The sequence below is a fragment of the Pseudochaenichthys georgianus genome, chromosome 24, assembly GCF_902827115.2.
Source record: "Pseudochaenichthys georgianus chromosome 24, fPseGeo1.2, whole genome shotgun sequence".
Lineage (NCBI taxonomy): Eukaryota > Metazoa > Chordata > Actinopteri > Perciformes > Channichthyidae > Pseudochaenichthys > Pseudochaenichthys georgianus.
Genome location: NC_047526.1, coordinates 28,754,686 through 28,769,616, shown reverse-complemented (window position 1 = coordinate 28,769,616; position 14,931 = coordinate 28,754,686). Strand labels below are relative to the sequence as shown.

The 14,931-nt window shown below is 41.0% G+C and overlaps 1 protein-coding gene across 2 annotated transcripts in view; it reads right to left on the bottom strand.

The window, feature by feature from the left end:
* Positions 1 to 14,931, bottom strand: part of LOC117439990 (disks large-associated protein 2-like) — a 119,880-nt gene that overhangs the window by 43,441 nt on the left and 61,508 nt on the right. For both annotated transcript variants that reach the window (XM_034076163.2, XM_034076164.2), the window contains exon 2: positions 8,227 to 9,365. In XM_034076163.2, the coding sequence (XP_033932054.1) occupies positions 8,227 to 9,365 (1,139 nt within the window). The remainder of the gene's footprint in view (positions 1 to 8,226; positions 9,366 to 14,931) is intronic.

Below are 14,931 nucleotides of genomic sequence, written 5' to 3'. Positions count from 1 at the left end.
TGAGTGCAAGCGTACAGTTTGAGTAGAAGCAGACCAAATCTAAGCGCAAGCAGGCACTATTTGAGTGCGAGGACAGGGTTTGAGGGAAATAAATCAATAAAGTATGCTCTCAAATTTAAATACCACGCTCTTGAATAAAGATAGGGAATAACCCCCATATGTTGTAGCCCCGTTTTTAGAGATTTGGGTACAGAGGAAAAGAGAGAGGGTTTTATTTTCTGACGCTGCGTGAGTTCCCCGACGCACCGGGGACACATATTTATGTATAAAAGACATGCATTTAGCATGATAGGTCCCCTTTAAATTAGATTTTACAGACAGCAAAAGGGGCACAGCATTAGATTTCTTTATATGCAGTACCACGATCTAATCAGAAACTACTGAAATCATCAGCTTTCAAATATTTGTATAATCACAGCCATAACATAATCTAGTATGAATTAGGGCTGTCAAATGATTAACATTTGTAATCAGATTAATCACAGCTTAAAAATTCATGATTAATCACCATTCGAACTATGTCCAAAATATGCCATTTATTTATGTATATTGTTGTGGGAATAGAAAGATAAATGAAAGAAGGCGGATATATCCATTTAACATACAGTATCTATGTTTATTATAAAAATTGTCTGCGTGTCGACTTTTCTGGTGGAGTACTTTGTGACCACAGAGTGTGAACGTTGTGATCAGCTGTTTTAGCGCAGTTTTCCAGTGAAGGGGGGGGGAGTCTCCCTCCGCATCCGGTTGGCGTAGTTTTGGCACAATTCCGTTGTACAGACCGACGTTAACAGCAGGGGCGGTTCTAGGGGGGGGGGGGGGGGGGGGCAGTGCCCCCTAACACTGACCTCTGACTCCCCTGTGGCCCCCCTAACAATGAACAGTTTTTTTTTTTTTTTTTATGTATATTTTCTGGTACTCTGTTTGCCAAAAACCGCAGGATTTTGTTGCTGTAATGTGAGATTGTGCAGACACCCTTATGTAAATTAGAGATGTAGCTGTTCATTGCCTTTCTTTCTATATAAATATGGTGTTAGTGCAAACATTGCACTATAACTTAAGCTGAAGCTAACAGTAATAACTATAAGATCTATCTGAAATAAATAAGTGTACTGAAACAAATACCAATAACTGTATTGCATTGTTTTCTTATGCGCAATTACTTCATACTGTCTAGTTCTCTTTTTCGTCCTGCATTTATTGTGCCCCCCTCAGAAAATAACTGGCCCCCCAGTGGCCCCCCCAGTCAAATTTGTCTAGAACCGCCACTGGTTAACAGCAGCCCTGTCTGTGCACACGGAGACCGACTCTGTCGTCTGGTGATCTAACCGCCTTCTGGAAAAGCTTCACAAGTACGTTGGTACGCAAATGCACTTTGTGACACAAGTGACGGTACGCATTTCAGATTACACACATAACCTGCGTACCAGTTAGTTATGTGCACCCCTGTACTACAGCAAAAGTATTCTCCGTCGGGACTTCCTGCAACAACACCACGCCGTTATAAAAGATGTTCTATTGAGAAGACGATCACTACGTGACAGAAGTTTTCAAAACCGTTTCTGGTCTTCGATATTTCCAGACAAGTGACTACTGAAATCAATCTTACTGCTGTCTGTGCAATTTACTCCGCGAGTTGGGAGACTTTATTTTGCTTACTTTAACATCGTTTTTCATGGTGGGGCTAAGCCATTTATTGGTATGGGTGTAGCCTACCCCAGCCATACCCTGGCGCTGCCACTGGTGGGATGTATGGGGCGGGCCATTCTGCACATGCGTTAAATGCGTTAAATATTTTAACGCAATTAATTCAAAAAATGAATTACTGCCGTTAACGCGATAATGTTGACAGCATTAGTATGAATATATGTTGAATATTCTACTCTATAATCTCTCCAAGTGTAAACTGTGACTATTCTTAAAATTACAGCCTCATATTGCATAGTGATTAAGTGATTGCGTGCTAATTACTGTACACTGCGGTGGTCTACACATAAGTTCATGTAATGAAAACCAGGCTGTATTAATCAGATTTTGATGTGATAGAAATATAGGTAGAATATGACTCCTGCAAAAGAATAGAGAATTAATGGTTTTGTTTTTTAAATTGGCTCTTCGGACTTGAAGTGATTGATTGCAGGTTTAAACATATAAAAGTATGTTTTTTTGTCATGAAGTTATTTGTAAAATCAGGATGGAACATTGTGATGCACAATATCTGCATTGAGTCTCCTTTAGAGCTTACAAGTCATAATTTAAAATCTTTTCTTTAGAGATCGTTTCCATTTCCGGTTTGTGATTGATCTGTAAGATCAACAAAAACACTACCCTCCATACTTTGGTTTGAATTTGACTGTTGAATGAGACTGAACTGTGATTAATATATGTCAAATTATTCATAGGATCTAAATCAATGATCACAGACACGATGAGGTTTTGTGTTCCTGAAGATGGTGATTTACAATGGCAATGTGTCACCTGCTGGGGTACAGTATTGATCAGTGGAGCAGTGAGTATAACAAAGTGTGTGTGTGTGTGTGTGTGTGTGAGTGTGAGTGTGAGTGTGAGTGTGTGTGCGCGCGCGCGTGCGGCAGCTGCTGCAGTCGTCCCAGTGGACCGGCAGCCTCAGCTCTTGAAACAACAGCCCCAGGCACAGGGCTGCCCCGAACGCTCTGCCACTTACTCACTTTACCCAATCATCTGCTCTTGCTGTTTCTCTGCCACAGTGGATGAATTAATCTCACAGAAAGCGGAGAGGCTGACCCCCCTTTGTTCACCTAGAGCAGTGGTTCCCAACCTGGCGCCCAATACATGATTGTCGCTAAAAGCCTTGTCTCTACATTACAATAAAATATAAAAAATAATTGATTAATTAATTTTAAGAAAAATTCAAGTTAGTAGCTAATAAAGGCATACAAAGACAGAAATGTATAATTCTTTCTTTAATAGAAATGTTTCTTCTGCCCATAAAGTGTCCAAACCAGGCTTGTCTGGATAAGCGCATTTTTAAAACATAGTCATTGTCCATGCCGGTTTCAGTTGGATTATTTGTCACAGTTGCTCCAATCAGATCGGTCTCTTTTGAATCCACATAAACACATCAGCAAAATCCGGCTTACTTTGAGCATGTGTTTTAAACAGTTTAATGCCTTTGTGAATTGTTTCCACTTCCGCGACCTCATTTAATTTCTTCATACAGCGGGAATCCAAATGAATTAATCCTGAGTCCAATAACCATCAAAGTCGCTCCAATAGTGCTCCTTAATTACGCTTTCATCCTCCTTTCACAAAATACTTTGTTTGTGACAGTAGTTGTAGCATTTTTTAGACTTTTAAACTTTAACTACCGCTGTGTGTGGGGGGGGCGCAACTTCCAACAGGAGTCATTTGGGGGGGCTCTTGGGAAAAAGGTTGGAAACCCTGACCTAGAAGTTGAGAAATGCTTTCTCCATCACACCGGTTATAGGATGTGTATTTTGTAAAATGTGTAACCTTTTTTTATTTGTTATCTTTAAGACTTTTTCTATGCATGCTTTAGGTAACATTAAGCTGTCTTTGGCTCTTTTCTGCTGTAACAATGTAAATGTATTCTGATTCTGATTCTCACTATCGGTTCTTCTAACACCCAAAATCCTCTCTGATTTGACGGCTCGCCTCAGTGGGGCAGACGGGTGAAAGACTTGACAGCATAAGGCACTTAAAGTGATGAACATGTTTCCGCTCTATGGGAGGTGGCAAATGGGAAAATGTAGAGGGATTTAGAAATGCTAATAATAGCACCTCTGTCTTTACAGCATCATTAATCTCGTATATTTTACTCTGATGTTTTTACCGAATGTTTTTGTAGTCAAGATGGAAAGGGTTCTGAAGCATTTTGACCATATGCTACTAGATCTCTCCTTTATATCCAAAAAAATGAACTTCTTTTGGCAGCATTGCCCATTGACATTTTGCAATCCTACAACAGCAGAGTAGGGACATGAGGTTTGCTAATATTGTGACATTAGGCAGCATCTTTGTGTCATGTGCTTAAAAAAAAAGGTAGAATGAATTAGCTGACCTATCAGTAAAACTATCACGCACAATAATCTGCTCTGCATACATTTATTCTGTCCCACATGAGTGGAATAAAATGCAGCAATTGTCTGGAACCTTAATTAATCAGGTTTAAAGACGGCAATAAAGCAACATAATAATGTACCTGCTTTTGCACGACCATTGATCGTCTGGGGCTGCAGTTAACAAGCTTCTCCCAATCTCATTAGCTTACCTAATTTTAGTGCTCATTTGATGCTTCACCTGAAGTAACATGTTCAGCTGTGCCTCTGAGGCAGCTATACAGGCAAGCTGTGTTGCACCATCATTAGTTACTTCTTTACACTGAGGATACTTTGTACAAAAAGCACCTTGGGATAAAGCACCTCCTTGCTGTAGAAGGTAATTTGGTACGGCCATGTACTGTAGCAGACAGTATTGTGTGTCTCTCACAGAATACAATGACATTTACAAACTAAGAGAACAATGTCTACTGTCTAAGTGAATGTGTACTGTAATTGCTTCCCAGAGTTTGCCGATTAGTTGTTGGAATGATAAGATGTGTGATTTGTGACCCTACATTAAGTCTACTTAATTGTAAAGGAGATTTTAAAAGCTTACTGTAGTCACCTGCTTGCTGTAACTGCAATAAGCAAGTACAGGATGTTAAACACTCCACTTGGCTGATTATTACGCACTTCAGTTCTAGAAATTACATTACATTACATTACATTGCATTTAGCTGACGCTTTTATCCAAAGCGACTTACAATAAGTACATTCGACCAGGAAGACACAACCTTGAAGAAAACAGAATCATATAAGTACATCAGGTTTCATAGAGCCAAACATTTCAAGTGCTACTCAACTGGCTTTAGGTAAGCCAGCCCTTTATTAGTATATAAGTGCTTTGTTAGTAGTTATTTGTTAGTAATTATATCGCTCGAAGTGGAGTCGAAAGAAATGTCACCTGTGTCCTGTATGTATAGGTAAATGCTCTGCTGGTCTATTCTGGCAAACAGCAACACACTCTCTGAATGCAGGGGGCCTCACAAGACATAATTTGTCGCAATGGCCACTGTACATTATATGGAGGACAGCAGCTTTAGGGATATACAGTAGATTCTTGAATAGAGACATCAAGAGGAGACACGGTTCCTCCCCAGATAATCTTTTTAAATGATCTGCCATTGCGTGGGAGATTTCATTATTGCACTAAAGCACTGCACTGGCTATATTTCAGACGAGGAAGGGCAAGCACATATGATTGATCTATAGGTGATTTATGGAATGCAGGAGCCTTGCACAGAGCGCCTTAACTGCATGTGTTGAACTCTTTCTCACCTTGAAAACATCCTATGAGATCTTGGGACCAGGACAAACAGTTACTTATTTACACTTTGTTTGCCAAGCTTAACCCAGTTAAAATAAAGTGTTTTCTCTCAGACAGGTCAGCTGCTCAAGTGATAGAGTGAATTATATAACTAGCCAAAGTGAATCCTAAAAATGTAAAGGTTACAATATACAAATGTTTTTTTTAAGATAATGTTTCATGAAGTTATTTGTAAAATCAGGATGGAACATTGCGATGCACAATATCCACATTGAGTCTCATTCAGGGCTCACTCATCATTAAAAATCATTTTTTTAGAGATCCTTTCCATTTCCGGTTTGTGATTGATCTGTAAGATGTTGTGTGCAATCGACATACACTTTACTCTCATGTCATCACAGCAGTTGTCGGCTATAACAGCTAGCCTGCAGTCCTGACACTTGCTGAAACAAGGTGATGTCAACAACTTGCCCAACGCAGACATCTCCTCCTCATCACAAGTGAGCGCAGACCTAAAGCCCCGACACCTAACAGATAGAAATCAGATGAGCTAACAGAGTGCTGCCCACATGCCTTAGTACAGCTCTCTCCTCACGTCTTCCTCTGAAGAAGGCTCTCAGTGTGCACACGCTCTGCAGATTGTGCCCAAGTGGCAGCTGCAGGGTCTCAGCCTGCTGACACATGCGCTTGTCAAAAGCCAGGGAGAGAGCCTCTGTATTGACAGGCTTTCTGTCCCCATTGCACATAAACAACTTCACTTTGTGTCCGTGTGTGAGTGTGCACTTCACAGAGCATCAAAGTGCATGCACTGGCCAAAGATCTAACCTCTTCTGCAATCCTTTTTTAAGCATGGACAGAAATGTCTCTAGTAGCTTTGTATAAACGCTGCAGCATTCACTGCAATTGTTAAAACTAAATGATCACGACAGCGCATGGATACTAGAGCTGCAAAACTAATCCAGAATCCCAATTCGGGCTGGCCAAATATTCAAATTGCAGGTTGAACATTTGATCCAGGCCAAATGTGTTTGAATATTATTTTTGAATTAAGGATTGTGGTGCTGCATTGATGTCCTGGCCTACAAATCGCATTCAATGGACATAATAAAATATCTGTTTGTAAACATTTTTAAAAAATCAAACCATGATCTTCATAAATATCAAAATCTGTCCATGATAATGAGTCATCCTGAATGATATTGCAATAGCAAAATCAGTCAATATAATTGCAATTAGTTATTTTTTTACAATATTGTGTATGGGTACAGTGTAGGGATGGGTATCGTTTGAAATGTATCGATTCCGGTTCCGGTTCTGCTTATCGATTCCGGTTCTTATCGATTCTCCGTTTCGATTCCAAAATTGTAAAAGAAAGAGGTCCAACGTTTAGATAACAAAAATATCTTTATTCTTTTAAGCTTTAACTGACATTTTTACAAATAAAAAAATAACACACAGATGGCCAGTCCTCCCTTACCCTGTATTCCACCGGGTCTACCGCGTTTAGGAACCGTTAAACAGAACCGAAATTGTGTATTTTGTATGGGTACCCGGTACCCGGCATTTTCTTATCGGTTCTCATCTGGAACCGAGTTTCGCTTCCCAACTCTAGTACAGTGTAACTCAGTTTTCAATTTCCTTGGGTGTATATGCAAGTATAGCTAATAACTTGTAGGCATTATTCGTGATGTGCGAGGACTAGAACAATCCTGACACAATTTGAAAAAGCGCTGGAGCAGAATAAACACAATGTAATATTAAGACATACATACTAACTCCTAACCCATTCACAGGGGGAGTTGGGCCAAGCTTGAATATCAGCCAATCACTTCAGCTCTGCTCATCCTGATTAAAGTAGAGAACACATTTTTCCAAAGCAGAGCTAACCCCTAAATATGTTTTTACGACTGAATCAAGTGCTGCATATTCAAAGTTAAAAGAGATTGAATCAAAGAGCCATAACCTCAAATACCTGGCTTTTGGCCTCGTTTTAGAAGTCAGTGCCTGCTGTGGGATAGCAAATAAGAGGCTCGGAAAATCTGTGAACAACACAATGTACTCCTATTTTAGTGTGCAACCTTCTACATCAACTCTGCCTTAACAGTATATTATTTTAGTTTAGACCTCAACCTGTGTGTTTTCTTCACTGCAGTCTATCTCCGGTAGTCCTTTATTCTCAGAGTCTTACACCATGACATTGATTCTCTCAATTGATTTCTACATCTTAATAGACAATAGCTCCCTGAGGGGACTGCACAAAAGGGAATCCTGGTCAAATATATTAGCTCACACTGGACACTGTAAATGCCCCCACGAGAGTATTAGAATCAGAAGTGGAATCCAAAAGGCTTCCCTGGCTGGATTTCGGATCAATACATCAATCATTGCATTTACTGTACCTCAGACAGTTCTCTATAGGAATCTGTGGATATCGATCTCAATTATTGTTATATTTGTAATATATTCAGATAGGTGATGTGCGTTGCCCTTGAACCTACCCATGAGATTCCGCCAGTTTAACTTTTGCAACACCTCTACTGTCAAGGTTGCATTGAAAATGGATTATATGTATACTAACTGGAATTGAGAAGAAAGTTTGAAAGTACATTTTTCATTTCCTAAACCAATTATTATATAAACTATTAAGCATAGTGATATCCCCATAGATAGTATAATAGACATGTCTACAGATAGCAACAGATCCTCTCTCTTAACTCATAGCTAACTGTTCATTCTATTGCAGAAAATCTCTACTTATTGTGAAACAAATCACCAGTTTGGTATATGGGGAAACACACCAGCAAAAACACATTCCTTTTATCAGAACCTCCAACAAAAATTAAGTGTAGCACCCCATACCTGCAGGTAGTGACATGTCCGCGATGACTTGAGATCCGAGTGCTTATCGAGATTTAACGATGACTTCCTGTACGCCTCCTTGGCCTGGCTGACTGTCAGTGTCGACCAGGAGCTCCTCTTCATGAATTTGCCCTCGGGCGCCATGGCCATGCCCTCGCAGGCCATGCACTTGACATCATTGTTACTCTTAGAGGTCTTGAGTGACAGGTCTCCAAAATGGTGGCTGTGCGTGGATTCTGGGTAGTAGTGGCTGACCGGTTCGCCGTGGTGCCGCGACATGACACTGGGTGTGCGGTAAGTGCTGTCACTATCGAGGTTGTCATCCGAGCTCCACCAGCCGCCAGAACGGTTCTTTCGTTCTTTGCTCTTGCTCCTCTTGCTACCGTGTTTGGTGGAGTGGTGGCCATGATGGTGATAACTTCCTCCTCCACCTCCCATGATATCACCCTTTGTGCCATTCATCTTAGACGACCCCTCCAGGGAGTGGGACTTGGTGAATAGCTTCTGGACAGAATGAACAAGGTGTCTGATGCGGCCAGGACTCTCGCTGCGTTCTGTGGTGGTGTGGGTGCGCTGGTACTGTAAGGTGTGGAAGCCATCGCGGTGTAGCGGCAGTTGTTTCTCAAACTGGTCGACTAGGTTAGCAGGAAGGCGGTTGCTCTTGGTGCCGGAGAGATGGGAGGAGGCGGCGGCGGCGGCTGCAGCAGCAGCGACGGCTGGAGATGTGGCTGAGGCTGTGATGGCAGCGCAGTCGTCCCGCGTGGCTGAGTCGTAATACTGAGAGCTGTAGTGCATTCTGGGGAAGGTGCTGCTGGAGATGTGGTCAGATGCTACAGCAGGAGGCATCATGACGCCGGACATCATCATGCAGTCCGAGTGGATGGAGCTGCGCGGCGAGTAGCGGTGGTGGAAGTCCATGGGGCAGCTCTCTGTGGGGCTGAGCAGGTAGGACGAGTGGCGGGAGTCAGAGCCATGGTGAGGGTGGAGGTCATGGACGTGGGGGTCATAGTCCAAGCCATAGGGTAAAGGGATCTGGTGCTGGGAACGGCTGCCCGATAAGCCCTTCATGTTCCTGGCTGGAGGGAGCCGTCTGCCTTCATTGAACTTTCGAGACGTTGACCAATGTGGAACCTTCTGGTCTGTAGCAGAGAAGAGGAAAGAAAGAAAGAAAAAGAAAAGATAAGATACAAGCGAGTTGGAGAGACTTACTCTTGTTGCTTTAGGCACATGTATATCATCCGTACACTTTATGCTGTTTCCGACACTATACACCAAGGGACCACTGATGCCAGTGAATACTCTTGAAATGGAGAAACTAGGTTTGGTGGGAAGTTGTATTACAGTACGCATCAAAGCCTATTTTTCTTACAAAGTGTTGACTTTAAATTTCAGTTGTTTTCCAGTCCAATGAGGTACAAAATGTGGATTAACCTACTATAAAAGAGATTACTGGGACAATAATAACCATGATGCTTTGAATATAGTATGGAGAAGAGTTTTTATTAAATAATAGACTGTCATCTTATCTCATCCAGAAAGAAACAGCTTGGAGGTTTTAAAGCTCAATGAAAAGCAACTTTAATTCTAATGTATACTTTGTCATAGTTTACTTATCTCCTTTAAGCTATGATGACTTGAATATTTTCACACAACTGATTTCATTGTTTTCCTTTAGAAGAGTTTAATTTATATCAGGGTCAATAAAAAAGAACTTAACGGTAAAAATTACAGAATGATAACCAGTATGTCCTTTAGATATTCATTAGTGAGACATGATGAGTATGAACAATGGAATTTACCACAGGAAATCCCTCTCTTGACTTAAAACACCCGAAGAGTTTTCCTAAAGTTTATTTTAAATTACACGATTATCCATATACTATACTTTTTTCAAGGATTCAAGGCTTTTATTGTCATTCATACATAGCTACAGTGTAGGTCCCTAGCTCCTCCAACAGTGCAACACAATAAAACAGATACAATAATGCAAGTGAATAGAATAGAATAGAATAGAATAGAAGTAGTGCCATAAGAGTCTATACAGTACAAGTGATACATAAGTTACAAACAGGTGAATGTTATGGATGTTGAATAATGAAATGCTGTAATCCAACAACTGATGATCTACTTACTTACATGCTTGACTGAGAGTGTCATGTAATGCAATTAAAAGCGCTGGCAATATTTATTTTATTCTCCATTTAACTTCCTCTCTGACTGATGCAATAATCCACATTTATATTCCTCTGTGGACTATTGAGATTCAAGACGACATCTAAAATACGCACAAGTTTTCGAAGTTTTTAAAAAGCATCTCTGATCATCCTTCCTGCATAACAATGAAAGCCCCCCTCTTACCACTATGCGATAAGAGCTGTAAGGTGAATGTAGAGACAATGCTAAAGCTTCCTGAGAGTCTACCATGCCCCTGTAATTAATTACTTTGAGTTCTGTGCAGCAGGAAACCCCAGTCTGGAACAGTGCACATCGTCTTGCATAACATTTGGGATCTCTGATCACACACCATTTCAAAAGGAGCCAGAAATAAAATTCACAGTTGTCATGGCAACCACTGCTGAAAACCCGGGGTACTGTAATAGGATTTGCAAGGTTGTTTGGGGTGGATCCCAGTCTCAAAAAACAAAAAAAGGAGTGAAAAAAAACACACAGTATGTAATGTGATACAGACACTACAGCTTGATTTGCCGTATGGGCTGCTGTGTTTGGTGCAACGTTACAGACCGTTACAGATTGCATTCTGTGGAGTTCAAATTAATGATGACTTTAAGCACAAGCTTGAAGACGGACATAAAAAACACATCATTAACTGCACATTTGATAATCAGTGTCTCTCAAAACAGTGTTCCCCACACTTGCTCTACCTCCATTAGAAATGAATACAATTTAAGAAACACTTGACTAACCCTTAAAATCCAGTGTCAGTGGGATGTGTTGCTCTGCAGCTTTTTACAACCTCACTGAGTAGATGTAATTATTGTTCTCATTTGATTGATGTCTTTTCCTCGCTTCATATTTTGGTGTAACTACAGTAGAATAAATTAAACCCCACTGGTATTCATTAGAGGGTGAAATCAGCCAAATATCTCATTCATTTTCAGATTTAAACTTCTGTCTTTTTGCAGAGCATTTATTTGGTATAATATTAAAACACTGTGTAACTCCTAGGAAGCAGTATTTGTAGTGTTGTAGAGCTTAATTGTAATAATCACTGTACAACCAATATAGTACCATCTTTCTGCGTTCCTCTCTTCTCTGTCTTATCTAATTTCCACCATCATAGCTCTCGGTTAAAAATCTCCTTTCACTATTTCTCAAATCCTGCATCGAGGTAGATTACATAGACCGTTGCTAAGGCAACAAAATAGTCAAATTATAGCTTTCAGCAGAAATGAACGCACAGAGATAGTCTGTGTATGTATATGCCATGCTGTGTTATGCACAGTATAAAGACATGCCTCATACATACATCACCTTCAAATAATGCATTTTTTATCAGAGCAGCTGAGCATCCATCAACATATTGTTCAAATGCACATTCCTTGTTGAAGTGACTCTTAGCATTTTTCAACAGCAGTTTTATCTGAATGTGTCAGTAGTGCTGCCATCTACCTACGTATCTATGTCCTCTTTAAATAGCCAAAAGTTACATCATACACTCTGTAAAGACACTCACATTATAGGGTCAATCCCCTGTGTATACCAGTCGTGAACAGACACATTTAGCTGTCATATACAGCATGTAATAATGGTGAACAAGACAGGACAGGAACCCTCCATGCTCCCACATAGTGGTGTCTGTAACACTGTCAGCCTGATCTGCGTTTTCTTTCTGCCACCACCCCAGCATTCTGATTACATAAACCCTCTTGAGGCGGATTGATTAGCCCATGATCAGCTGTTTAAAGACTAATCTTTCAACCCAGATTGGTCTCTTTAGCTATCAACCAACTCATTTCAAGTAGAGTCAATATAACAAGAATGGATTTCTGGAGAGACAGAAGGAAGAAAAATAAATGCGAGCAAGGTGCTAAAATGTTTTCAATCATTAAACAGATGTCGATTACGGCTGTGGTGTAATTATCTAAGAATCATTAAGGCCACGGATTAGGAAGCAAGGGTTACTGTTGGTTAAATGTATCTTGATGTATTGCCCGATGAACCAATTTTGTATGTATCTCTGTACTTTCACAAAGTCAATATAAAGAGAAAGGTGAAGTTAAATATAGTCAAAGGTGAGCTTGACCAAAATACTTTAAGAGGTCGTTAATCAGAAACTTAAGAGACAATCCTGACAAGAGATCCATAAACTGTACAAATAACTCCCAATAAATGTAGCGCACCATTTTGAGATGTTCTTCGGGCTTTGTTTGGACTTGGCAAATTGATTGATGCTTTTTACTTGAGAACATTGTAACTGGCAACATGTATCCTCCTCGAGAGCTATGGCATCCCTGAAGTGATGAGATGAGCTGTCAACTCTCTGTAGTTTTAAATCTCTGCATTGTATTCAAATATTAATTTACAACTCAATATTCATGTCAACACCAGAGATGGGGTCGTTACTAAAAAAAAGTAATATATTACACTACTTCGTTACTCTCTACATAAAGTAATTCGTTACTTTACTCGCAGGGCCGGCCCGCCCCTCCCTGCAGGCAGATCACGCAGACTGCTAAAGTTTCAAATGTTCTCTTTAGTTCAGTTTCCATTGTCGCATAAGACTGATCCAGATAGCTCCTGAATGTTTTCCTATCTGACCATGGCTGTCCTCTGTCTCCTGCTATCTGTATATTTTGCGCAGTCTATCTCTGCTCACGCTGTTGCGTCAGCGTGTTCTCCTGCGTGTTGGCCATGTGTTGCACTGGAGCCAGACTGGAGCACACCGCAAAGACTTCAGCCGAGCACGTACGAACTGCGCATGCGTGAGTGGCAATAACTCTCCTTACCAGCAGGCGGCGGTAGTGTGTATTCGTCATTCAAAACAGGCAACAACCGGAAAACAGAGAAGAAGAACAGACTACGTGTGTGATATAAATAAACAACAGCTATGTGCGTTAGCTTCACCTTAGCATGTGTTCTTTGCAGGTGTTTGTTGAGGTTTGATTATGACTGATTTTAGAAAGTAACGAAGTAACGCGTGTCGGGGCAATGTTAGTAACTGTAGTGTGATTACTGAATTATACAAGTAACGCGTTACAATACTCCATTACCGACAAAGTAATATTATTACAGTAACACCCAACTCTGGTCAACACCAACCATCTATCAGTGAGGATGTGAAGGTGGCGCAGTCGAGTTATAGAGTTAATATCCTATAACAAACTTGGTACAGTATGACAACACAAACAGTGTCTGCAGGAGGAGGCTTGTGTCATCCAATATGTGTAGCAGACTGCTCTGCAACCTCGACTGATGCAAAGTGACCAGAGCACTGTTCTCTGAGTGCGGAGGTGGTGACAGGGAGGCAGGGGTTGCAGGCAGGCTCAACAAACAGGTACGGGAAAATACTAGTTGTGTCACAGAGATGAGTGTGGAAACCCTGCAGGCAGTATCACAGGGGAGGGTGAGTTCCTCAGCTCTATCTTCAAAGATACCACCCACTCTCCCTACAATGAGCTGATGCAACTGTAGCACCTTTAGCCTCCAGCTACTCCGCCTGAGGTGAACCATGGAGTGATTTAAGTGCTTACTTGAACAGACTTCCATGTGGCCACACTGCTCTTACTTCAGATTCTATAAAATCACCAGTGTCAGTCCCCAGAAAAGGACTGCAGCCTGGTCACAAATAGTCCTCTGAGAACCAACCTGGACTTGAATGGTGTTCACATTTGCTTCACACAATTTGTATTCCCACCCAACCCAACATGTTTGCAGCTGTTTTGGTCCATATCGTGTCTGTAAATCTGCAGAAGTGGCAGTTTAAAACTTGAACGAAAATGTCAGGCTGGGAGGTGAAAGATCAACATGTGCTGCTCTGTAACCACCGAGGTGCCTTTGAGCAGCTGGGAGGACTATAGGTTGAACAAAAAAAATGTGCATCAAGTGACAATATAATCTAACAATATCGGAGGAAATCTAAAAGCAGAAGGAAAAAAAAGAGGACGTGTGGATTGGGGGAGAGGATTACATTTCTAAAAGGCTTTTGAGAAAATAAGGTGCAAGTGTGTTTCCCTTTTAGGGTTAGGGAAACATTTCATTAAAAGTTGCAATTGTTAGTAAAATAATTAATGGTGTTGACAACGAATGCTGTAGCTGGCATACTGAATGAAAATGCTTTTAGTAGTCATGATAATGTTTCCTTTACGTTCTACAAATGCAAATACTCCCTCTGGGCTCTTTAAGACCTCACATTGCAAGTCCATAAAACATTGATGAGAGCTTTCCTGTATAACAGCTTATGCAACAGCTATTGTGGTGCATGATCAACAGGCTGTTTCCGCTGTGCCTCAGTAATGCTTCACTCAGCACCTGATGCAGCCTGTAAAAACATTTTTTTCCTGACAAAGATGCCACACAGAGATTAGGGCTAGTGCGGAAGAGAAACTAAAATTGGGGGAAGCCTCACTGCTTGCTCGGCTCTCTGGGAGACCAGCGTGCTGCAGAGTTAGAGCTCTGCTGCTATGCTACAGTCAGCGCCTGGCCAGCTTTTCCCAAGATGGTTGCATAACTTGGATTAAATTAGGC